At 39.6% G+C, this 26,799-nt stretch overlaps 1 protein-coding gene across 4 annotated transcripts in view; it reads right to left on the reverse strand.

Annotated features, from left to right (window-relative positions):
* ABCC9 (ATP binding cassette subfamily C member 9) overlaps nt 1-26,799 on the reverse strand; it is an 843,291-nt gene that overhangs the window by 586,436 nt on the left and 230,056 nt on the right. For 2 of the 4 annotated variants that reach the window (XM_069228540.1, XM_069228544.1), the window contains exons 17-19: nt 26,626-26,731; nt 10,009-10,047; nt 4,063-4,101 (exon numbers count right to left, since the gene is read on the reverse strand). In XM_069228540.1, coding sequence (XP_069084641.1) covers nt 4,063-4,101; nt 10,009-10,047; nt 26,626-26,731 — 184 coding nt within the window. The remainder of the gene's footprint in view (nt 1-4,062; nt 4,102-10,008; nt 10,048-26,625; nt 26,732-26,799) is intronic. The other 2 variants (XM_069228541.1, XM_069228543.1) reach the window with 1 other exon arrangement.

Here is a 26,799-nt window from a genome sequence, read left to right on the forward strand (position 1 = left end):
CTGGAATGTTGTTCCACTCTCAAATTCATGGCCACCTTTTCAAACCTGACGTTGGCTTGTGTATACACATAGAGTGGGGGACCAGGAGTTACTAGACACTGAACTGGTAGAAAATGCCCAATCTTACTAGCCATTTGCATAGAATTTTTATAGACGTTTTATATAACCTAAAATGTGGGCAGTTTGGCCTCAGAGCAAGGTAAAGTGTCATTGAACTTATAAAGATCTGCTTGTTCAAGATCCTTGGTTGATCACTGGATACTAAAGCAGTGTCAGGAAAGATTATTCCACATTCCTAAGACCAGGCAGGCTTTGATTTCCTTCTTGTCAAAATTGTAAAATGGAGCCTAACTGGCACCAGCAATACTTCTGTATGCTCAATGGTGACTGGGATGCTTTTATTGTAACTTACACAAAGTGCTGAGGTATTAATATCAGCACAAATGTCTATTTTACCCATATTTTGTCCAAACCATTATTGAAAAACACAATACCCTCATCTATTCAAATTGCGATGAGGGTCTTTGCTCATGTCATTTCTAGTGTATGAATTGGGCCTTGAAAGATGTGGCAGCAATATGTTGAGTTTTAAAAATGGACCTGCATATCCACTTCCCAATATCAACCATCACTGTATAGTCAAGGTATGTAGATGTGGAGTTAAAATTGTACATCTATAGTTTCCCTTGAATGTATACATTGACAAGTAGTATGATTGTCGAAATTATGGAGATTATATATATGCAGATCAATACATTTGAAAATTGATATTGTTGATTTTAACATACAGCCCTCTGAAATGTATTCTTCATGAACGTTCTATTACAACATTGGCATTGAGTGAATTGTCAGTGACACATGGGAAAGTAATAAACCTCACAATGGTCCATTGAAATATATATAATGAACACTGATAAAAAGAAGGAGATTTATGGGGCAAATCTCAGAAGCCATTGTTATCAACGATAAATGTTCTGAAAAATGAAAGGTTGCAAACCCCATTGATAATAAAGAAAGGGACCCTGAGGTAGAAAACCCTTCCAGCATAGAGGAACCTAACAAAAATTATTTGACAATATCCATGAAAACTTGCAGGGAGGCAATTCATAACATTTAATATTAAAAGATAATATATATATAAATCACTGAGTTCAGTTGTGTACACTCTATAAGTTGTAGTTATACAGTGGGTAGCATTCCTGTGCTTTCCTGTGGTAATGAGTGAGGATGTGGCACATACAGTATTCTGAGAACAGCAAATACGAATGTGATGTGTTTGTCCTTTATCACCCAACGGAAAAGTGTGATTGGGTCTTTATCTGTTTATTAGATGCTCCTTGAAAGGATGTGTCTTCCGATCTTTCATGAACTGCTGAAGCCATGGGTGAGCAGGGGGAATGTGAAAATGTTGTTCCAGAGGCTGACTTTGTAGATGATAAACAATTTTCCTAATTTAATTTCATTGGACATACGCTATCTTGGCCACTTTGGGTAACTGGTATAGTGCATGCCAGAAAATAAAAAGCACAATGAGTCATATTTACTCTTTACCACTCTCATTGCTTGCATGTAAAAAGGAGATATCATGGACAGTCATTCTAATTTTTAAGTGCCATTTCTATGGACCCTAAGAAAACACACAACACTCTTACGGTTTATCGTTTTCCTGGTATAGAATTGGTGAAAGTTGCCAGCACTTCTCCCTACTACATTGGGTTTGTTATTTTAAAGATGAACATACTGAGTTGTACCTTCGCTACTTTGGGATTTCTCTTACTCCATTTAAGTGACCAAGAGTAATTTCTGTATTCTTTCTCCATGTGATTGTGTTTCAGATTTTAGAAATGAGAGTTCATAACTTCAAGATTCCTTTTTTAGCAAGAATGCTTATAAAGTGATGCCGTGAATTAAGTAACCAATGCAAATTCTTTTCTGCTTTACTACATGTTGGATTAAGGATTAATGTATTCAGACATGCAAGTAAAAGGCCCTGAATGCGCTTATTCCTTAAAACCCTTGCTACAATACAATGATAATTGCCACAAACCACAAACGACTGCGTTAAAAAGGACTTCAACACCTCAAATGCCAGACTGAAGCCAGAAGATATCTATTTGCTTCCTGTTTCTGTATGTTCATATGCTATTCTGCTGAGGTGAGAGCTGAGAAAGAGCATCTCATTTTGTTATAAGTTCCTAGGAAAGCCCATGTGCTGCTGGTTTAAATCGAGCATGTCACTTGCTGGTCTTCCAGTTCAATTCCTTTAATTATGAAAGCATAATGTCAAATACCACCTGATTGGACTACTGGTAGTTTCCTACATACTACCATATTACACAGTTTATGTAGTTCTAGCATAGTTTTATCTCACAAGTATTAGTTGGTGTTGGTAATCTCTTAGCATTTTGTGTAGAAGTGCATTCCTTGCTTAATTTTTCTGGTAAGCATTATGAAACTATGTCATGCTTATAACTCTTGAGGATTCTGCATGCACGTGGGCTCCTTCCTTAACTTTTTCATGTGAATGTGTTCTGTGTTTTTTTACACTAATTTTGTAAGCGATAGAATCCCTTGATTCGCTTTTTCTCCGAAGTATTTGGAAACTGTGCACTGGCTTCTCAAAGACATCTTGAATGTGAGTGCATACATTGCATCTCATTTCTTCATAAGTGACTAAACGCAAGTGACTCTTGCAAAGACTATGGTTGCAAAAATGAAGAATTTTAGAAGGTAACAATCTTCTATAGAACTCTGGAGACTTTATACAGCTGTCATAGTTTTGCAAAAGTTACATATATTTTGCAATAAAACTGTCTGCTATTCATATTCCCCTAGTTTTGGTATAATTGCTCATGATTTTCGTCAGTGCTACAACAACTACTAAAATAGTTTACTTAGATAGTTTTGTATGCGATATACCGTTAAGGTCATTGTTCTTGGCCTTAACAGTAGTGTAAGAGATTTCACCGGTAATACCCTGGAGGAATTCGAGATTCTTCCATGCCACATGGCAAGACTTTTTGGGGTTTAGATCCACTCCTTATTTACAAGAGTGCTTCCACTTTCGAAATCAATGACTTGGAGCATACTATGTTGACATATCTGAACAGTTTCAACATTAATGTTGCATTAATTGAGGTTTACAAAGAAAGAAAAATATCAATTGTGTTCCACATACTCTGTACACCACCACTAGCTAAACAAACTCTGGCATTGTAGACCGCTGAAATTGGATCACCAAGGATTTAGTTTATTTAACCAGTTACCTTATTATAACAAAACATATTGATTGATGCTATCTCGCATAATTGTTGTCTAATCTACAACAAACGTTTTCTTGTATGTGAAAGAGACATGCATACACAGTACTTTTTTCATATGATGGGAAAAACAAAACATACGTTTTGCATACTTTCAAGACATTTGTTTTCATATATTCAAATGTAATATAATGCAGACTAAAAAATACATTTTGTTAAGAAATAGTGGGCCTGATTACAACTTTGGAGGAGGTGTTAATCCGTCCCAAAAGTGACGGTAAAGTGACGGATATACCACCAGCTGTATTACGAGTCCATTATATCCTATGGAACTCGTAATACGGTTGGTGGTATATTCGTCACATTTGGGACGGATTAACACCTCCTCCAAAGTTGTAATCAGGCCCAGTGTCTTTAAAAAATCATTCTTTGTATAGCATGTGAAACCACAAAAAAGAAAGTAAGAAAATCACATATCATAGAAAAGTGAGCACAGTCTTGGTGAATAATTCAGTTATGATGAAAAGACAATAATTGTGTTAAGAGCCTTAGAAAAAAACAACAGGGTTAGAAAGGTTTCACTCTGCATAGGTATGAGGTTTGTCGGTTGAGGAAATCTGCTAAATATGTTACTTAAGTGAATTATTTTGTTAAACGAATTTCTCAGTGCATCTTTTAGTTAATTAAATTAATAATTATTAACAATGTGGTTGTGATGGGAGGAAATTATGAAAAAGGAGAAGGGAGAGATGGATGAAGTGAGGTGAAGAGTATTGGCACTGGCTTTTAAAAGTAGAAGTACCTTTTAGCAGATTCACTAGAAGGTTCAGTCTCAAATACTCTGTAAATTATTGCAAACACATGTATGTTACTAGAAAATATAATAAATGCCGGACACATATATTGTAGAATTCAGAAAATACGCAATATTTAAAGGTTAGCATATATGTTTACATTTAGATGCCATAAATGTGATGCTACATGTAGAAAGAATAGTTTTGCTTGACATTTCCTAAGCATCCACCAGCTTGAAATGATGATTTGTGGCTAGCAAAGTCCCATGCAAGCAGAGAAGTAAGAAATCTAGCTGAGAAGATTAAAACAATGCACTGCTGTGTGCATCTCAATATAGAGCATTGTAGAGCTCAGCAGCCTACGGAAAAGGGAAAAAGAGAGTGCAAAGCTTGAGTGTAAACAAGAGAGGAAGAGAGCAGAAGATAGTAAGCATGTGAGTTTGTGAAGGCAAGCGAGTCTCAGACAGGCAGAGCATGAGTCTGGAAAGGTAAGGGCAAGTGTCACAGAGAGAGTGTATAAAGTATGAAAGAGAGGAGGAGGAAAAGGGAAGAGAGTGAGCGTGTGTGGGATAATGAGAGAGAAAGAAAGTGCAAAATAGGTAAGTCGTATCATAGGCAGGAGCTTTTGAACTGTGCGGCAGGGGGGCACCAAAATTATGCAACAGGATATAACTAAATTATGTGGCAAGAAAAGGCAAGTATTACTTCATTATTTTGTTACTTTTACAAATGGCAATTCTTTCTGGGCAAAGGTTTCATGTTTCTCACATGCTTTGCTGGTTCTGGTGAATTTGGGTGTTTCTTTTTAAGATCTAATTGACCGGTTTTAATCTTAAACCATACTGCCAAATTTTGAGCAATTCTATTTGAAATTTTGTTCAACCAGCAAAAAAAATCATGAGTTACATAAGCTTATTCATTTACGACTCCCTATTTACCAGCTGCAGGAAAATTAAACAGTATTTAATTCCCTTTTATCTTTTTTCTGAGCGAGCACAGGTTTCAAAGCCTTAGTTTACCCAATGTTTTTATCAAATGCATAATTCTCCTGCTTAACATTTATATCACTCAAACCTTTTTTTCTACTGTGTGCAATAAGCATCCTAAAGTCATATGTGTTGCTCTCCACATTCCTCTCAACTATATCACATTCTTATAGCACTGCACAAATAGAGTACTTTTCTACAATACTCTACATAGGAATGATCCACAATGACAGATGGAACCCCACACAATCGGCAATAACATAATAATGCCCATGTCAATCACTGATGATTTATGCAATGTCAGTTGCCATATCTTCTTAATAAAACTTTAGAAACAGTACAATCAACATTCAGAAATGAGATTGTATGCTGTGTCCTTTTTATTATTTCCACTAAAACACTGAATGTGCCTCAGTTTCTTGATCTGTAGTACTTTATATTCACTTGGGCAGTATTTCATAATGCGTACAATGTAGTGAAAACCTGGGTTTGCACTGTGTGTGCTCCGATAACACACTTTGGAAGTATAGAAAAGGACCTGGAGCTTTTATCCATTGTGAATACACTTTTGTGTATACTGCTCAAGTACATAGAGACTTGTCTCATTTGCAGAGGTTGTTTCCCATGCAATGAAGAGCAACTTCACTTTGTCTGGTCTATGTCTTAATCTGGAACATACAGTGAAGTACACTTCCTTGGAGTGGCAAGGATTGACACCTAGGCCCAGGATTCTATGACCTAAACATCTGGGTATGCATAAAAAGGTGCAATTTCTTTTGTTCCTAAAAGAACCTGTATTTTTGTTATTTGCCACGTTGCATGGTGTCCCAGATCCTAAGGGATGTTCTTGATTTGGGTGCCCTGAGAGACAGTCCATTCCTGGTATCCCCACTGTTTTATCTCTGGGGGTTTCCCATCTATCTCTGCATGAGCCATAGCTGTTTCAGTGGCTGCCTGGAGGAAGTAGACAAGGTTTTTCACCAGAAGAGCACATGGTAAATGCCCGTACATCTTCATAGGGACACTGAACATTGCAGTGCATTCTGGGAAGAGGGTCCTCCCTGAAACATTTCTGAGTGGTAAGACATTGAAATATGGCACATTCACTGCCTCTTACTAGAATTTGATCAAGGCTCAACTGTCTGTCTTTGGAAACAGAAACTTCAATTTGTCTCTACTGCTCACAAGAAACCGGAGGAATGTGGCGATGAAGCTACTTTTGCAGTATCAGAAAAATTAAAGAAAAGAAATGCAGCGAATGAACTTAATCAAATACAGCTGCAATTATCCTCTGCTATGTAAAAATGAATGCAGCGTACAAAGGTTTTTTGGAACCTAAGGAATTTGCCTTTTAAATACTGTATGAACTAGTCATTTTCAAACTGATCCACAGGGTGTCCATAAACCCTCTTACAAATGTGTTAGACTTTTCATCCTTGGCGTGGTCTCCCTTAACTTTTTGCCTCTGTTCCCCAGGTTGTTGATGTGTGCTGGACTCTGATTTTGCTGTTTTTGTTACTCTGGGCACTTTACCACTGCTAACCAGTGCTAAAGTGCAAGTGCTCCTGTTGAAATTGTATGTAAGTGGTTCATCCATGATTGGCATATTTGAATTACTAGTAAGTCCCTAGTAATGTGCACTAGAGGTGCCAGGGCCTGTAAATCAAATGCTACTAGTGGGCCTGCAGCACTGGTTGTGCCACCCACATAAGTAGCTCTGTAATCATGTCTCAGACCTGCCCCTGCAGTGTCTGTATGTGTATTTTTACACTGTAAATTCGACTTGGCAAGTGTACCCACTTGCCAGGCCTAAACCTTCCCTTTCCTTACATGTAAGGCACCCCTAAGGTAGGCCCTAGGTAGCCCCAAGGGCAGGGTGCAGTGTATGGATAAGGTAGGACATATAGTAATGTGGTTTATATGTCCTGACAGTGAAATACTGCCAATTTCGTTTTCACTGTTGCAAGGTCTGTCTCTCTCTCATAGGATAATATGGGGGCTACCTTTAAATATGATTAAAGTGTAGATTCCCCTAGAGAGTAGATGGATATGTGGAGTTTGGGATCCCTGAACTCACAATTTAAAAATACATCTTTTAGTAAAGTTGATTTTAAGATTGTGCGTTTGGAAATGCCACTTTTAGAAAGTGAGCATTTTCTTGCTTAAACCATTCTGTGACTCTGCCTGGTTTGTGGATTCCCTGTCTGGGTCAGTTTGACAGTTGGGTTGTTTTTCACCTCACACCAGACAGTGACACAAAGGGAGCTGGGGTGTGATCTGCATTTCCTGATTAGCCATCTCTGCTAGGAGGGAGGGGTGGAGTGGTCACTCTCATCTGAAAGGACTGTGCCTGCCTCTGACAATGCTGTCTCCAGCCCCCTGGTGTGTGTCTGAGGCCTTGCCTGGGCAAGGCAGGATTTCACAAGAAGGTGTGAGTCCCCTTTGAAGAAAGGTGACTTCAAAGACTAAAATGGGTATAAGAAGGGCACCCAAACTTACAAGCTTTAGAAACACTTCTGGAACCAAGAGGAACCTCTGCCTGGAGAAGAGCTGATAGCTGAGGAGAACGTGCTGCCCTGCCTGTGACTGTGCTTTGTGGAGCTTTCCTGCAGTGCTGCTTCTGCCAGAGTAAGAGGGCAAAGACTGGACTTTGTGTGCCTTCCATCTTGAAGAAGAAATCTCCAAGGGCTTGATGTAGAGCTTGCCTCCTGTTATTGAAGTCTCAGGGATAGCAAAGACTTCTTCCTGCCAGCACCTGGAGTCTCTGGAGAGACCCCTACTCTGCTCTGTGGTGCCCTTCCAGTTCCTGGGACCCTGAAAGGAGAGGCTGGCAGCCTAAGGACAAAAATACACGCACCGAGCGCCGTGCGGGGAAAAGATCGACGCGAATCCGATCGCGGCTGAGAAAACGACGCGACGCCGGCTCCGCAGCTGAGAAACGACGCCGCAGGAAACGCGACCGGAGAATCGACGCCCGGAGCAGGAGAAACGACGCGCAGCATCGCTGACGACGGCTGAGGGATCGCAACCTGCGCCGCGGGACTTTCGGACCGTCGCGTGGCTGGCTGTTTCGACGCGCATCGCCGTGCCGAGTTGTTTTCGACGCATATAACCGTGCAGGGTTATTTTCGACGCACACCGCCCGTGCGGGGTTATTTTTGCCGCAAACCAGGTACATTTTCACGCTAGCAGCGCTAGTGTGGTGTTACAACTACCTAAAGACTCTTTTTATTTTTAAACCTTTAAAAAAATCATAACTTGACTTGTGTATGTTGGATTTTTGTCGTTTTGGTCTTGTTTTGTCTAGATAAATATTTCCTATTTTTCTAAACTGGTGTTGTGTCATTTTGTAGTGTTTTCATTAAGTTACTGTGTGTGTTGGTACAAATACTTTACGCCCAGCACTCTGAGGTTAAGCCTACTGCTCTGCCAAGCTACCAAGGGGGTAAGCAGGGGTTAGCTGAGGGTGATTCTCTTTTATCCTAACTAGAGTGAGGGTCCTTGCTTGAACAGGGGGTAACCTGACTGTCAACCAGAGACCCCATTTCTAACAAAATGCAATATACAATGTCTTTATAAAATTTGTAAACATTTATGGCATCAATATTGAACTAATTGATACAGAAGGTGTTCTATCTTATGTCACAGTTCTACACACTATAAGTTCACACACTGGAAAGTAGTTCTAAATACAAATGCTGGAGTGCTACTTATTGCATGCACAGTTTAGAGCTATCCACAATAACATTCCTCTCTTTTTGATATACTTCCCCATTTTCCATAGAACTAAAGTTTACATAGCTATGTGTATCATTGGTCACACTTAGGGACTCCAAGCTAAATAAAGCTAATTGAGCTCTACCTCCACCAAGCTTAATCCTAGAGGCATGACATCTCATGTGAGCCTCGATTGAAGTTTGATAGCTATCCCATTTTGGCATAGCAATTTACTGATTTTCCTAATGAGACGTATTTTTAAATATACTGGTTTACCCTGCTGTCATAATGTTTATTTAATTTCTGCAAAAGATCATTTGTTTTGTTGAATACTTTGTGTATACTATCCTAAAGCTTAACCTACTGGCCACCTGCAGCCACTGTTGGGAGTGCTGGTCCAAAGGCAAGTGGCCCCTACATAGTATGTGTCAGGCTGGAGCATCTGCAAACTCTGAAGACAATAAATGAAATACTGTAATAGGCCAAGATGCACACTAATGATGTATCTTTTAGATGAACAATGCTAGAACTGTTCTGACTCAGTGTAGGAAGATCAGTAGATAGAAAAATTGCTTGAGAGTATTAAAATGAAAATAATGTTAATGATCATTGCACCAGGGATAATAAATGTCCATTAGGAGTACCAGCTTCCTAATGACTGATATAGGATCAGAAGCGAGACCAGGTACTCCCAAGCACCAATTGCTAGAATCTATCTTTAAGATATACTTATTTTGATCTTTCTGACATCCATCCAATGGCTGGTTATTTGACCTGAGAATTATGAGCATATGTTTGGTATCATTCTTGTAGTTAGTTACAGATATTTTACCAAATTAATATATGAGTTGAATCAGTGGCAGCAGCTAAAAATGTCTGCAGGAACTAAGTGAGCTCAATACACTAACAATGGTGAGGTCAGATTTTACCAACAATGAATGTGTCTTCATTACATTTACAAATTGAGTAGTGATCAACACTGGTAGAAACAATCCACCACCCCAGTATTGGGTGTACAGCCACTAGATTACTTGGATTCTGCTATCCACCTATGAGTTTTCATAGAATTAAAGTAAGATTTTTCCATATCAAGAGGATATTATGTCCAAAACTGTGAAAGGCCAAAATGCATTCTTGATCTTAGTACCTGAATACACAACCCCATGCCCGATATGTATGTTACATGAACATGATGATGAAAATGGTAAAATAACAAAGGTGAAGGTTAAGTTTAATAACATATGTTATTACCTTGGATATCTGTCTGTATTCACCTCAGCCTCTGGCCATCTGAAATTCCCAGCAGAACCACGTGTGGATGAGTTACAATAGTGAATATCGATTATTGACACATATGATGAACATTCAGTCAAAGACATATACAATGTTCAAATGTTATGATATAGTAGAGTTCTCAGGATATACATTATAACTCTCAGTCTTTTGACAGGTTCCCACTATCACCAGGAAAATAAGTGTAAGTGCTCATTGATGATGTTTCAGGTTTAAGAATGTTAGTTTTTGGTTTCACACTTAAAAGTGGAAAACAAAAAAGAAATTACCATAGGCATTAAACTGAGTAAAATTCAGCGTTCAGTCGCAAACTGTGGACATTTTCATGTTCCAATTTAAATGCAGTGCTAAAAGGACTTCGTTTGGCAAGCAAGTGAAAAAACTGCAGAAAAGTGAGCTTGCAACCGCATGAAAGCCAAAGACACACCAGCAGCAAACAAAAAGACTACCTCATAGAACTGGAATTTGACTTATTGAATTAATCTCCTAAATACATATTTAACATATGTTAAACATTTTGCAACAAACGACTTCTGAATGGCTTAGGTAGCTAGAAGTTAAAATACTACTTTTTATTTAACTAACGGTTGAATATTACTTCAATATTGGGGATGTCTGTGGGCATGAAAATAGTGACAAAATGCAATGAAAGAGGAAATCCACGCGCTGCATTTCATCAATAGTTGTGTATGGAATAACATCTTCGATATTGTACTGTGTTACATATTTGCATTTATTCAGCGCTTCATACCTCTGATGTGCTGTCGAGGGGCATGAGCAGACTGGCAGCACGCTGCACTCCTCTGAGTTTTTGGTTGGGAGAACGCTGTAGTGCAGTGTAGCCAATATTGCCAGTGTTTTGGTCATGTGCTTGCTGACCATAGGGTGCTCATAAACTGACAGTGAATGCTGCTGTTAAGCGAGTAGTTGAGTGAAAAGGAGGGAGCATGAGCTTTACACTGGTTTCTTTTTATTTTAATTGTGTATTTTGATATTTAAGCAGTAAACAGTAATGCTATTTCACAATGTCGACAAGAAAAGGTGTAGAATAATATGGGGACAGAAAATATTCCTGATGTTATCCTAACAAGCATGTATATTTTTGCGTCAAAATTGTCTTTACAAGTACCTGAGAAGAAATGGCGGAGTTTATATAACTAGTATTCCTCAAGTTCTACTATTTTGAATGTGCTATTTCTTCAAGCACTATCGTTTTTTCCGCATTACCAGCAAGGACTTAATTTACCAATTAAAAGTGTCAGTATTTTATTTGGAAATCCAGTATCAGGAGCGGCCCGTCCTTTAGGGGGGAGGGGCCACCGCCCCCACCTTTTGCCCCTCATGAAGAGTGTCTGTCAGGCTTAGCAAAGGTCAGCCTGACAGACACTCTTTATGTTCAGGTCAGGCAGCCAGGAGCAGACATGCATGATTTGCACAGACTCCTGGCTGCCTGAGCTGAACTTTGCTGGGCTGAAGAGGTCACAGCTTCTATGGGCGTGACCTCCTCGGCTCAGCAAAGGTGCCCCGAGGCCCTCTCCCGGGTGACGAGGAAAGCATCACCCATTGACTTCGACTTGGGCGCTTCAGGTTTAGCCCTGAAGTGGCCAGGGCGAGTGTCAATCAGTGACACCTCGTCACAGAGTGAGGTGGGGTCAGCTGTCTCACTGGCCCCATCCCACCCTGTGACAAGGCTGGGACTGCTGCCTTCCCTCATTGGCTGACCTAAGCTCAGCCAGTGAGGGAAGGCAGCAGTCCCAACCCTCCTGGGACCTCAGAGGCTGAAGGTAAGTGTGTGATCTTTTTAAATAAATGTTTGGTGCGTGCGTGTATGTTTGAATGTTGATGAGTGTTGTTAATGGATGTGCGTGCGTGTGGGTGTGTGTGAGAAAGTGTGAGTGTGCTTCCCGCCCGCCCCCCTCCCTCCTAAAACAGCCAGCCGCCACTGTCCAGTATCAAAGGGTCTGCATGGCCTCCTTCATTTTAACATTTGGCACGAGGTAGGAGGCCTGTTTTATTATTGGACATTGAATAGGTAGTGGTCTGAAGGATATGGCAATAACAGTATCAACACTTACACCATTTAATCAATAAAAATATAAAATACTAAACAAACTAATTTAATATGTGCGAAGCCTATAACTTTACAAGCAGGGTAACAATATCTTGAACCATAGAAGTATGTGTTGATTTCAACTTGGCACAAAACTAATCACTGTCCAACACAGCACACCCTGACAAAAAAGATTTATAAGTAAATCTTTCCTTGTCTCATTAACTAGGTACACAGATGCAGTCTTGGTTTCAGCCTAAGGACCAAAAAATCCATCATTCTGAATACCCCATTGTACAAAAATTGGGTTACTGGTTGAGGGAGATGAAATCCTGCTCAAGCAGCAAACACAATTCCTCTCAGGGTGAAGTCACAAGCAATCCCTAAATTAACCTCTGGTCTACCCACAGGTAGATTGGCACAGAGCAATGAGGGTAACTCAGAGTCAATGTGCAAAATAGTAGTGCAACATTTCAAACAGTAACACAGTGAAAACACACCACAAAATGATCCCACAACAGGTTTAAATAATAGAGTACTTTTTATTAAATAAAACAAGACCGAAATGACAAAACTTCATTCAGTAGATCCGGAGACATGCAGTTTTAAAGGTTTTAGTGAAAATAGTTCCAAAAAGCACAAAGTGGCAGCTGTGGACATATGTTCGCACTAGACTGGGACAAAGTCACAAGTTCAGACTTACTGCGATGCAGCTCTGGGCGCCTACAAGGACCCAATAAGGCCTGCTCAACAAAGTACCTTAAATGGTGGTTTAAATAGCACTGCGAGAATTCGTGTTGAAGATACGTTGTGCAGCTAAAGCAATGCATCAGTTCTGAGGGGAAGCGAGGCTGTGGTGCGAGGGCCTGCATTGTCTTCAGGGCTCCTGTCGAAGAGGGCTTGTTTTGTGAAGCCTGGCGTTGAGAATGCCATGTGCAGTCCAGGTGATACATCAGTTCCAAGGAACTGCAATGCTGTGGTGCAGAGTCTTGTGTCCTTATAAGGATGCGGGGGCCGGGGCTGAGAATGCATTTCACAGCGGTGGTTCCAAAAAGGCTGCAGCGGCAATTCAGGTCTTTGCAATGGGTCCGATCCATGCAGCAGCAGTGATGCGTCCGTTCTGCGTGGGGTTTCAACATGCAGCAGGGAAGATTCATCTGTTCCACTGGCTTCACAGAGGCTGTCAGAGCACCTTAAGCCAAACTTATATGGGTCCAGAACTGGGGTGGCACCACTTGACAGGGTAGACTCAGAGATGGCATAGGCTGGTTCAAGGTTGTCAGAGGCTTCTCTCCCTGAGGCTTCTCTCCCTGAGGTTCTAGTCAGGAGGCCAGCCAACTAGACCTTGGAGACAAGTTTAGGGTCCTGGGTTCAATAGATCCAGGTCCAGTTTTTCTCACCTAGGCAAGATAGCAGTCAGCAGCAGGTCAGGCAAGCAGTCCAGCAGAGTGGCAGTTCTTGTAGTAGCACAGCAGTCCTTCTTCATGGCAAAGTATTCTCTATGGTGTCTGAGGGCCAATATTTATAGCTTGTATCATTCCTTTGGAAGGTGGGAGAGGCTTCTCAAATTCACATTGAAGTTCCCAGGCATCCTGCCTTCCCTGTCCTATAACCAGGCTAACTATAGGGGAATGCAGCCCTTTGTGTGAAGGCAGGACACAGCCTATTCAAGTGTAAGTAGGGCTGGGCCCAGTTCTGCCCTCCCATCCTGCCAGTGATGGCTTATCCATGCACACCTAAGCACACTGCTGTATGTGGTTGTCGAAGAGGAATACCCAAAGCCCAACTGTCAACTACACCCAGTCGTGTGACCCAGGGGCAGGCCAAAGGCTAAGGCGGGAAAATTTCAACTTTCTAAAAGTGGCATTTTCAAAACGGTAATTAAAAATCTGACTTTAATATGAAAGATGATGTTTTATTACAATTCCAAGGACGCCAAGCACAAACTGGTTACCTGACCCCATTTGGAATTTACAGCTTAATAAATGTAGTAACATGACTCCAATGCTATCCTATGGGCAAGGCAGGCCTTCTAGCCATGAAATAATGAATTTAAGAGTTTTTACTACCAGGACATGTAAAACTAAAATGTACATGCCCCACTTTTTAAATACATTGCACCCTGTGTTCTGGGCTGCCTAGGGCCTACCCAAGGGGTGACTTACATGTATTAAAAAGTAAGGTTTGGCCTTGCAAAAGGTTTACTTTTCCCGATCATCCTGGCAGTTTACAACTGCACATGAAGGCTGCAATGGCAGTTCTGAGGGTCATTTAAAGTGCTACTTAAGTGGGTGGCACAATCAGTACTACAAGCCCCCTAGTAGTACTTAATATACAGCCCATGGGCACAGGTAGTGCAATGTTAATAGGGGCTTGTCAGTAAATTAAATATGCCAATTGGGTATGAGCTAATGTTATCATGTTTATAAGGAGTGAGCACATGCACTTTAGTAGCTGTTAGCGGTGGTAAAGTGTGCAGAGTCCCAAAGCCAGCAAAAACAAGATCGAAAAAATGGAGGAGGAAGGCACAGTGTTTGGGGTAAGACCACCCTAAGCCTGAAAGGTCTGATACCCATCCTTCAGTTGAACCATAAATTGTGATATTGTAATATTATCTGCATCATTATCTTCAAAGTGTAATATAGCCAGCTGTAGCGAAGATTGGATGTTCATCTCATTTATGTTGTTCAGAGTATTCCATACTGCATTCCAGTAGCTGGCAATGTTAGGGCAGTACCAATGAGTATAAATCAAATAGCCTCCATTGACCACATCGCCACCAACAAGATGTTGAGGCAGGTTTTGCACCAATGCAACTTGAAAGGGAACCTATGCCAGTCAGAAGTATTTAAAAAAAACAATTCAAGTTTACTTCATGTGTGCCTCTATCATTTGTGTATGTCTCTTCATCAATAAAGTTCTTTGGGTTTTTCACTAATCTGAGGTGCTGTTTTATTGATCTAGAATACACTGCTTCAATAATCACATATTATATATACCCACGCTTCTATAGCCACTCCATTTTGCCAGATGATCATGCATGGTAGAAGGTGTAAGTTTATATTGTGGCTTCCCTAGTTTCTTTGAAATGCATATTTTTAATACCAAATATCTTCAAAGCCAAATAATCTTCAAGACTGAATTCTCTTTGAAAGTCACAAAAATATTTCATTAGTCAGTCAGCCAAAATGTGATCAACATTAAGGAGCTCATTACGAGTTTGGCGGTCGGACAAGCTGACAGCCAAACTTGCAGGGCTGAGGCGCCCCCCAACCCTTTTGCCCCACCCCCTGTCATATTACGAAGTTCCCACCGGGCTGACTGGCGGGAACATCACATTATGACATTCCCACCAGTCAGCCTGGTGGAACAGTGCTACGGTATTGGTCTCGGATTCCTTGAGGCAAAGCAGACAGTGTGCATTCCGAGGGTGCTGGGCAGGCCATGTCGTGGGCAGTGCAGGGGCTCCCCTGTGGTCCCCAGCACTGTGTTCCTGTCAACCTTTTCATGGCAGGGTCCCTACCATGAAAAGGCTGTCTGAAACTGGACTCGTGATCAGCGCATCAGCACTGAATTCAGCGCCGCAGTGAAAGACCACGACTCCGATTGCCGTCAGCCCATTGGGAACCATGTTCCTGGCGGGGACGGCATTCACCTTGTGGTCCGACCACCAGAGTCGTAATGTGGCAGTCAGACCACCTGGAGTGCAGCGGTCCGACCGCCACAGCGGCATTGAAAGTCCTAGGATGGCCAATGTTGTAATCATGCCTTAAGACTATCTTTATAGGCCCAGATTTCTTAACAAAAGTGAGCATTGTCTATAAGTACTTCTACTTTTTCCAGGTAGGTGCATCAAAATGGGAAATCCATATTGTTTGAGAGATTTGTGATGTGCGGCCAAAGATTGGGCAAGCCTCTGGTTTCATTCTGTTTCTTGTATAAAACTTGTGCCCCACGCACATTATTTTGAATGGGCTGTTCTATGGCGATTTGGTCATGGGTTTGCAGATCATCCTGGACATGATTTGCTAGCTGCAACAGCTGACAAGCCATACAGTATTGTTAAAATGTAAGAAGGAGGAGCCTCCCCAGATGTGGTATCCACATTTAACAATCAATAAGTCAATCAATCATTATTCAAGTGGTAAACAATCATAAAAGAGCAAAGTAAATACAAAGAATCATTCATATTTAAATGTATTTAGTAATGTCAGTATAAATGAGGTTGAAAGCAAAAATAAAACTCTACCTGCAAAATAATTAGACAAGATAAAAAAAAGCAGACTATTATGGAAGCAGACAGCAAATTTGAGGAAAAGTCAGACACTCACACATACTTCTGCCGTGTGGAGCATATGTAAATAAACACAGGCTCACATTTAACAAACCCTTGCTCCTTTAAAATTGACAAAAGCTATCTCTTTGAGAAGCATACATAACATTTACAAAAAAAGATAAAATGAAGTAGGGTCTGTGGCGAACCTTCGTCACATGGACACAAGCAGACCGAATTCTGGTTATATTGGCCCAATGGGAAAGATAGCGGACTCCTGATATCTTTATTCTAAACCTGGTTAATAACAAACACTTCCATGTATCAACATCATATTCCAAATAAGATTTCATGCATAAGATGGTCTGAATCAAAATATAATCTCTCACCAAAGGTTTGAAAAATTCCACCACATTTTGCTTTACAAGTCTTGCATTAAGAAAATTTGTGATGACCCGGTCTTATCATCGGCAGACAAATTCTCCAGGTCAGTAAACAAGACAGGTCTACATAGGCTAGTCATAATAGATTTTAAATTAATAAGCCAAGGAATAGTGTGACCGGGATCACATGAGAGACAATCTTTAATAATTTTCATGTTCAATCTTGTGAATTTATTACACCAAATAGACAGGCATTACAATAATGGTGCAAGTTTGGAGGTGTCTTGCACAAAACATAGGCCCACTTCTTCATGCAAAGCATGATTGGGGCACCTCGGAGGGATGCCCAGGATCCAACGACAGGCCCAATTTTCCTCTGTCTGCAAAGAACTGACCTCAACAGAGCCTCAAATTCAAGCCCCAAATACAAAGATTGGCAATCACTTCTGTTTGTAAATTACTAGAAAGGACATAATTGGTTTTCTACCAAGGTTTGTCATCAAGGAAAAGAGAGCACTAGTAAAACTTTGCTCTCTGGCACGCGAACAGGGGCCCCAAGTACAATTGGAGTTGCAAGTAATCCAAGTTGCAAGTAATCCTTAAGTATGGAAAACAAGGTATCTTTTTAATGATTTTACCTTCAATAATATCAAGACTTCAGGTTTTTTTGAGCCACAAGCCATGGTAAAGGTCTTAGTAAAATTAATTTCCAAATGTACATTTTCCATAAAGCTTACAAATGACTCCAGAAGATTCTGAAGACCATTCTGAGTTCTCACCATAATGGCAACATCCTCCGCATATAGGAGAACAGGCACAGGCCTAGAATTAATCACAGGCATTTCCTTCCTTTGGCCAACAAGGCTACTTCCCACCTCAAGCTCAAATGAGTTGCACATTCCCCTTTACAAACAAAATGTACAGAGGCTGGAAGGTCATATTGGAGGGCATATAGACAATTCACTTGGCCTGAGTCAATCCGCAAACTCATCGGAATCCCCCACAGCTCAGAACAAGCTACACTGTAAAAGGTGCAGCTAAGGTCCATAAACACCATATATAATATGCTGCACTTAGCCGCAGTGTACTTGGAAATCAGTACATAAACATTCAAACACTATCCAATTGTTCCAAGCCCTTCCCTAAAACCATATTGTGCAGCAGCAATAATATTATGCTCAGCTGCCCATCACCGAAGCCTCTCAAGGAAAATTCTGCCTATTATTTTTACAGTTGAGTTCAAAAGAGAGATGAGCAGTAACAGTGTGGGTCACTACGATTACCCTTTTTAAATACCGGAACAATTGTTGCAGACCTCCATGACTGAGATGTACCTCACTTACAGGCAGTATATATAGCGTTGGTAAAAAGAGGTGCCCAAAACTCTAATCTAACAGAATCCCATCTGATCCCAGCGCCTTATTACTAGGGCAATATATAATTGCAACACCTATGCAATTTCAAAGGCAATATTAAGAGGACAAGAAGGTGGTGGTTTACTGTGAACATTACTACTGCCAGAGGAAAGGAGATAAATTGATTTAAAATGAGTGACCCAGTCCTCTGGGACAATATTTTGAGCTAAATCCTTTACAGGTACCTTGCCTCCACATATAATTTAAACATTAGCAGCTTGGGCTTATTAGTTCATCAATTAACTTTAACAGCTTATGTGGATAAATATTGGTAACATGACAAATATGTAAATAAATCAGTCTACATTCTGCCCTATAGTGACAATTGAAGATGCTTCCATTCACAAAGTCTAGGTGCATTTGATCCACCAAGATCAATAGGTTTACTTGCAATATACGCCAAATTTCAACACTTACAAGAACATGTACTTCAGCTTACATGATATCCACTTAAAGGGAAATTCCAGCAACAAGTCTTCAGTAGTGACTCTGCCCATGGGCAAAACTCCACTCTTTGACTAGTTAATTTTATAACCTGTAAAGGTGATAAGGCAGTGCTATTTATTATCGGCAGAGGTATAGGTAGGACCAGTGATGCTAATGTCAGTGAGATATCATCTGCATATAATATTAAGCTTAGATCTCTGTAAGCTGTTTTCACCCACTTGATGGTAGGGGTCTTGTTGATAGAAATAGCCAAGAGTTCCAAAGCAAGCAGAAAAAATGATGGGAACAGGGAAAATCATTTGCTTGTTTCTCTCCTAACCACTACCCTGTCAGAAAGCAAACTGTTACAGTTAATTTAAGCAGTAGGCTTATTATCTGGTATTTGGACCATCCTAATTAATTTTTCACCAAATCCCATTTGTCTCATGATTCAAAACAAGTAGCCCCATTCCACCATCCATCAAACACCTTCTCAGCATCAAGGGAAAGGACCACTATTTTGTCTTTATCACTCCTAGTTTGCCAGAGTAAATGCATCCGAATTCTTAGGTATCCCATGAAGTCTTACAATGGCATAATTCACACCTGATTTTTGTGTAGCAAGAGTGAAATCACTTTTTTCAGCCTATTAGCTGGCTCTTTTGCTAGTACTTTAAGGTCAAATGTTAACAGTGATATTAGTCTGTAGTTCCTATAACAGAGGAGCTCCCTTCCAGATTTTGGCATCAGCAAAATATACTCTTTGGTAAATTTTGGGTCCATATTGCCCTCTGAACCTTGTGTCAACATTGGTGAGGTAGATTTGGCCGTGGTTTTATAGAAGGCAACAGAAAAGCCATCATCTCCTGATGCCTTCACAGATGTCATAGACTTAATCGCCTCGAACTCTTTACCTGCAATTATCTGATCCAAGTGAGGTCATAAATCCAGTGTCAGCTTCAGAATAGGTAAATGATTCATAAAGTTGTCTTCTTTGTGACTGACCCCTGAAAATGCTTTACTATGCAATTGCATGTAATAGGAGGCGGATTCTTTGGTGATGTTGAGAGGGTTAAGTATCAACACCCCTTTTGATCCTCATAACACTGGAATAGTCAATTTGGCTTCTTTTTGTTTCAGTTGCATTACAACCAATCTCCAAACTTTTTCACTATGTTCATAAAGATTGCTGCATATCCACGGTAGGGCTTTTCCTGTTATAGACCAGTACATGGTGTTTAACTTACACTTCATCCTAGTAAGTACTCTGAGGTGTTTGGCTGTAGGTGTGGCTTGATACCTTTGCTGCATATCTAGGATCTCCTTTGCCAATTTGCTTCTGTGATTGCACTTTATGTTATGTCTGATCAGCATTTCCCTCATCATTGTTCCCTGATACACTTTCTCTGCAGCCCAAAGTATTTGTAGTGAAGCGACTGACCTCTCATTTCCAAATATTCCTGTACATGATTAAAAAGATTTATCTTTTCATCTGGCTGTCTATAATAAAGTGCATTCCTTATCCAAATCTTTTTTTTGAAGCAGTAATTTAAAGGTCAAGCACCAGCATTAGAAGGGCATGATCTGAAAGCTCTGCTGTTATAATGTCACAGCCAAGGTCCTTAGGTAGTAACTCATTGTTTATCAGGAAGTAGTTAATCCCCGTTTCTTCTCCATGGCAACAGGAAAGAATGCTATAATCCCTGTGATATAGTCACCATGGATCCGCCAATCCATGATCAGGAATCAGATCCTTAATCCTGTTCGAATCGTAACTTAAGGTTGGTCTACATGACCCGTCCAACACTGGGCCAAATGGTAGATTCCAGCCTCCTCCAATAAGGAGTTTTGACTGACTAAATTCAATGCATAAAGTGTTGAGTCTGGAAAGGAAAATTCCTTTCTGAACATTCGGGACATACACAGATCTCACAACCAAAATACATTCTGAATTGACAGTTTGCTGAAAACTTATCATCTGTCTGGATCAATCCATGTCTTTAGTTTTCTCCCCTGTAAAGACTTGTGAATTAGGATGGCCACTCCTTTTTTCCTATATGGTAACGATTGCGGGGTAGATTGTTGCTATTGTCCACATCCTCGTCAAAGGAGAATACTTTACCTACCATGTCTCCTTTACCCTTTTTGGATTCCTTTGCAGAGAAGTGTGTGTTCTAGAAGAGGACAATGTCTGGATTATTAGATAGTAGGTATGTCAGAATCTTTTTATGGCTAAGAACTGTTGAGAGACCATTAATGGTGAAAGACCATATAGATAAGGCTCTGGTAAAAGGAGGTATGGTATGTTGTATTAAACCTTGTAAAGTGGTCTATGATTGTTGTAAGGTTAAAGATTGTGCAGGGTGGTAGTCAGAATACAGTATAGAAATATCTCCTAAAGGACTGCAGTGGCCACTAGCCATGTACTTCTCGATTTTGGAATAGGAGGGGTCAATATTCAATATGTGAATCGGAAAATGGCAAATTAACGTGGAAAAAAACTTGAGAAGAAGTGAAAGGTCGCTAACTTTAAACAGGCATGCTGTGTTTCCCTCTGTGGCCTTTTGCTCTCATGAGTAGTTGGTTAATTTACGATTTCAATCCATTTTGTGCATTCAGATAAGATGTGGTGATAAACAATTTTGTATTGGTCACTGCCATTGAGATTCAAATTCACATTAGGTTAAGCTTTCAGTGGTGATCTTTATTTATCACTCACTTACACAAATTAATTGTCCACATTATGGTCCTTATAAACATTTCTGTGTAGTGGGGTGCTTGTTATATGGAGCTTCTGGATATTGATCAACAGTTCCTTGTTCTTGTGATGAGTGAGGCATATCTTTGTCTCATATTTGGTGCACTTGGACACTGTTCTGTTTCTGATATGAATTTATCCAACTTGTGGGGTCTCAAAATGTCCTGGTTTCTCAATCAAGTGTCATCAACAATTTTACTAAATCGAACAGACCATATCCGGCATTTAGGCATTTAATTTTTTCTTCATGTGGGAAGAGCAAATATGTTTTTCCTAACAAGCTTCTTATCAAGAAAACCATTTGCTACAATAGAAATGTTACATTCTTTATAGTCATATGGCACATGGTTCCTGGAGGATTCAGGAAGCTGCCAGACATGCTGGTGTTACAGTAGGCAGGCTACAATAGGCCAAGTATTTGTTTTGGAGTGTCACAGTTTCTGTCTGAGTCAATGTAAGCTTTGAAATTCAAGTGGAGTAACTATAACTGTATAACTGTAAGATTGTACGGGAAAAAGAGGAGGGACCGGGAGATTCATTGGTCCAGTGTACATTCTCCCAATAATAGTACGACAATACACAAGTACAGTGTTCCATACAATAAAAAAATGAATGAACTAGGGAGACCTGAATTATCAGGAGCGAGTGCCCTCAAGCATTTTTTGTAGTGACCATCGGTACAACACGGCTTAGTGCCCCCCCTACGTGGGGAGCCCGTCAGGCGTTGCACTGCCGGCCTGGCGAGGAGCATTACCCGATGATGATGCCAGTCATCCACTGTGATGCTTGAGGGCACTCGCTCCTGATAATTCAGGTCGTAACTGTAAGATTGGGCAGCAAATCAGTCCAGAATTTTAACGTATCTTTAAAACACCTTCAGACTATGGGAGACTAAAAAAGTTGTATATTGTCTCTTCTACTTCTATCTGCAAGATCAATCATCTTACTTTTAAGGTTCCAGATTTCACCTCCCAACCCTTAAAACTCACTAGTTCTTCGTGGAGTTCTCAGCTCTTTATTGGTGCCAGCCCTGACCATTTCTGCAGTGGTCACTGTGATCTAAATTCCTTTTGGTTTTGCCTTTAAAGACGCCAGAGTCACTGCTGTCATATTCATATCATATTAATACTGCTGACGCTGTTAATGCCCCCAGAAACTACTTCCGAAAACAGGAGCTGGCATGGTGACTTGTCTCTTGATGGAATTGCCCTGTAATTAATTCTCGAGAAATGAAGACATTTTGCGTTTAACACTGCAAAGGTATGTTGTCTTTAAAAATTCCCCCTTGTAAGAGCTGTGAGTGTTTCCCTCCACATTTGTCATCCAGCTTCCTCCATCAGCCTCCTGCTATTTCTATTTATTATAGGTGTGTAGGTTATATGTTCTTCATTTAAGACTTTGGGATCCCTTTTGTGTGTCTGCAGATAAGCTACTGTTCAGCATTGAGTGCCTCTGTGAAGCAATCCTAATTGTGCAGCTCTTTAATGAACTACTAGATGGGGCAAGGCAGCAAAAAAACATGCAAGCTACCAATTATCATGGTGCCCCCTTAATTTATCATGCTGTCATTAAAAAGGGATAATCCCAATCCAAAATGACTGCTTGCCCAGGCATAAAACTATCACCATGTCATCTAACAATTAACAGGCATAGAGCAGCCAGGGCACCCAGGACATCCCGGAGCAACCCAGATCAGCCATATGGTGCCCCGCAGCAAAAGCAGGTTGCTGATTCTACTCTCATCTCCATTGAAGGAGGTGGTGTGCCACATATATTAACTTTAGAAAATGTTTATATTAAAAAATATATTTATACTATACAAATATAGGGAAAAAAATGCAACTAACAAATATCAAATATAAATATATACTTTAATTGGGAAAAATAATTGCATTGGGAAAAATAATAAACATAATAATTAAAAGATCAAATTATTATTTAAACATAAATATTAAAAAGGAATAAAAATTGTTTATATCAAAAACCCGTTATTTAAAATAAAAACATATATAAATAAAAAATAAATCAGCAAAACGTAACAAAAAAACATATACAATATAATTCACATTAGAATAACTTTTCAAATTAAAACAAAAACACGTACATTAAAACAACTTTAAAAAAATCTAATACAAATATTTAACTTAGGTAAAATTCACTACTCCCACTCCAGCCACCTCAGCACAGTAAGGTAAGCGTTGAAACTTTGGAGGGGTCAAAATTACTATTCCCACTCCAATCTGAGCAGCAATATTGAACTTTGGAGTGGTCAGATTTACTATTTGCACTCCAGCGTAAGCAAAAGTCCTGAAATGTTAGAAGTCAGATTTACTATTTACACTCAAATTTCAAAGAAAGTGTTGGACTTTGGACGGCTCAGATTTACAATCAACACTTCAATGTAAACAAAAGTAGAGAAAGTCTTAATTTATTTTGGAGATGTAGTATTCTCACTCCAACACATAACATTTAAATATAGATGAAAAATAAAATACATTAAGAAAATAGATTTATTCAAACGTATATTACAAAACATAAGTTAAAATGTCTAAAAAATACTTAAAATATTTTCACCTAAAACCCTTCCCTCCCTAATATCATAAAAATAAACACCAACAAACATTTAAAATGAATAAAAAATAAGTAACACTATTAAAAGGAAAAATTATAGATACATTATTTATTAAAGACAAAACTGAAATTAAAACAGGTACTAAATATAGATGTTTAACACAATTTGATAATTACACTTCTCAACCAATTTAGAATTATTACAAATTAACAAACCACAATAGCAATAGCAAAAAGTTAACAATTTCGAATGAAAGTTGAAAAAATCGTATAAAAACTCACAAACTCACCTACTCATATAAAGCATGCGTATTATTTTAATAGTAACAGCCTGTACTACTGAGTAACTAATATTATTAAAACTAATTTACAAAATATTATTTTATACAAGAATGTAAAATAAAACAACATTTCACAGGACTGTATTTACAAAACAATATTAACTACATAAAGATGATATTTTTACAGTCTATATTTTGTCCCACAACAATTTTGACAGCACATTATTTTTGACATGGTACTTGTGAACTGTAATATTTTTATGCTATCTTGTCAGAATACTACATGTGCATTAAGTCCAATAAAAGACCACACAGGAGTCCAGCAAATTCATGTTTTGAGCAACCAGGCCTTTGAGCTACCCAGAACAAGGCCATCACAGTCAAGGCCAAGTCCTGCCTCCCCCTCCCATCCATTCAGAACTGAAGCAGTGAAGTGACTTACCACCTGTCAACAAACAGTTATATCTATCACTTCCAGTCTCTTTCCTAAAAAGATGCAAAACTGAGTTTTCTCTCTTCCGTGCGTTAGCTCTAACAAAAGCCTTACATCATAGCTCAATCCTCCATTCACTTCCTTCATGACATCCTATCATGTTCGATAATTTGGACCATTGACAAACCTTTACACACTTTGCAGATGAAGCACCGTGGGTCGACTGTCCATGCCATCTCTGTGTCTTACTAATTTCAAACGTTCCAATATGAGTGTTTCTTCTCCACCCGTTGCAAGATTGCCAGGAGTTGCCACATGCTCAACCAAGGAAAAGATATTAACATTTACCATCTACCGACCAACCACAGTCTCCTTTCTTCTCTTCCACTATCCTTGAAAGTTCAGTGTACATTTTGTCCTCAAACAGAAACTTTGCACTTTCAGCTTAACTACAGCTCACTACCAATATACACAATATCCACTTTAAGCTCACAATCACTGCCCATATACCTTTATTAAAGTTACTATTCCAGCAGCCTCCTCCCATGTCCTTTCCTCTTCTCTGTCCACATTTTAACTATAGCAATTCATGGGCATCATCACAAAGTTTTTTAGTCTACAGTTTAGCTCAACCACTGTACAAGTGCTTGCATTAGTTTCCCAGTCCATCAAGTGTTCTTCAAGTTGTCTAACTCAAGCAATTTCCTGCTACACCACTGACTCGCCCTTCAGTCACCATTCATCATGACACAATCCGTAAAACCCCCATGTCTCCTGATACATTAGACTCTTCTTGTTCTTAGATACCCATTACTGAAAGTCTATGCTTCTTGACTTCACTTTTGCCATCATTCTCATTGAAAGTAAACAAAGGCTAGCACAGCACAAAATGTTAAATCCTATCCAATATCCAATGCTATCAGCTGAGCCCCTAAATCTTGGAAGGACTCGCCATCTTTGCTGAAAAGTCCAGCAGAAAAGGACTTTTTAGTTTACGTTGTTATGGTGGGATCGCTCCATGTAGCATCTCCTTTAGTTGATGTTTCTTCCAGCTGCGTTCATGTTGTGTGTATCTGCTTCCAACTAAGCATTGCTATCCTAATATAGGGGGTTATTACAACTTTGGAGGAGGTGTTAATCCGTCCCAAAAGTGACGGTAAAGTGACGGATATACCACCAGCCGTATTACGAGTTCTATAGGATATAATGGACTCGTAATACGGCTGGTGGTATATCCGTCACTTTACTGTCACTTTTGGGACGGATTAACACCTCCTCCAAAGTAGTAATAACCCCCATAGTCTTTATTTATAAGTGTAACAAACTAAATGAAGACAAAAAATGTAGTACTGATTTATGTAAACAATGGGTATATCAAATGTCTTATTATCTTTATTTGCAACATACTGTAGGAAATTATGCTGTGCCCCAGTTCAGTGGAAATCTTTCTAGTTGACAGTGCTAGATCATAAGTGTTCAATATCCTTATTCATAAGTTCCACAAACACGTTGTTTGTTCCTTTTTTGATGTCTGCTAGCATGTCCTAGACACAGGGCTGTGGTGAGGCAGGAACAATATAATGCAAGTATTTACTTACCCCTTTGGGGTGTTTCCTTTTGACTCAACTAAAAGTAAAGGTTCATGGGTATACAGTAGGTTGCCAAGCAGAAATGTATTATATGCAGTGAAACAGCAACAATATAGTCTTCAGTTGAGTGTCATTCTGTGACTTTTAAGACATGCCTTGATTAAACAGTTTACAATATAAAACTGAAACGTAATTAAAAACTAGCATTAGAAAATGGACCTGACCTGTCTTACAAAAGCCATGAAATCATTGCGACAAGTGAGAATCATTGAGCAATACATTATTGGTATAATGCATGATAGAGGTATTTAAGGTGAAATGCTTATTCTGCACATTTAACAAATTATCAAAACAATTGAATCAGGTAATAATAGTTAATAGTAAATATATTCCTACTTGCTCCAGAAAACCTTCCCTTCCAGGGCCTGCATTTCACCGAGTATTGCAAGGAGAAGGGACGATTTACCACATCCAACTTGACCAACAATCATTGTTAATTGGCCTAAAAACAAGGAAAAAACAAACAAGTTATTATTTGGAATCCATGACATTTGAGTTCTAACAACAAAA

This window comes from Pleurodeles waltl, chromosome 4_1 (genome assembly GCF_031143425.1).
Source record: "Pleurodeles waltl isolate 20211129_DDA chromosome 4_1, aPleWal1.hap1.20221129, whole genome shotgun sequence".
NCBI lineage: Eukaryota > Metazoa > Chordata > Amphibia > Caudata > Salamandridae > Pleurodeles > Pleurodeles waltl.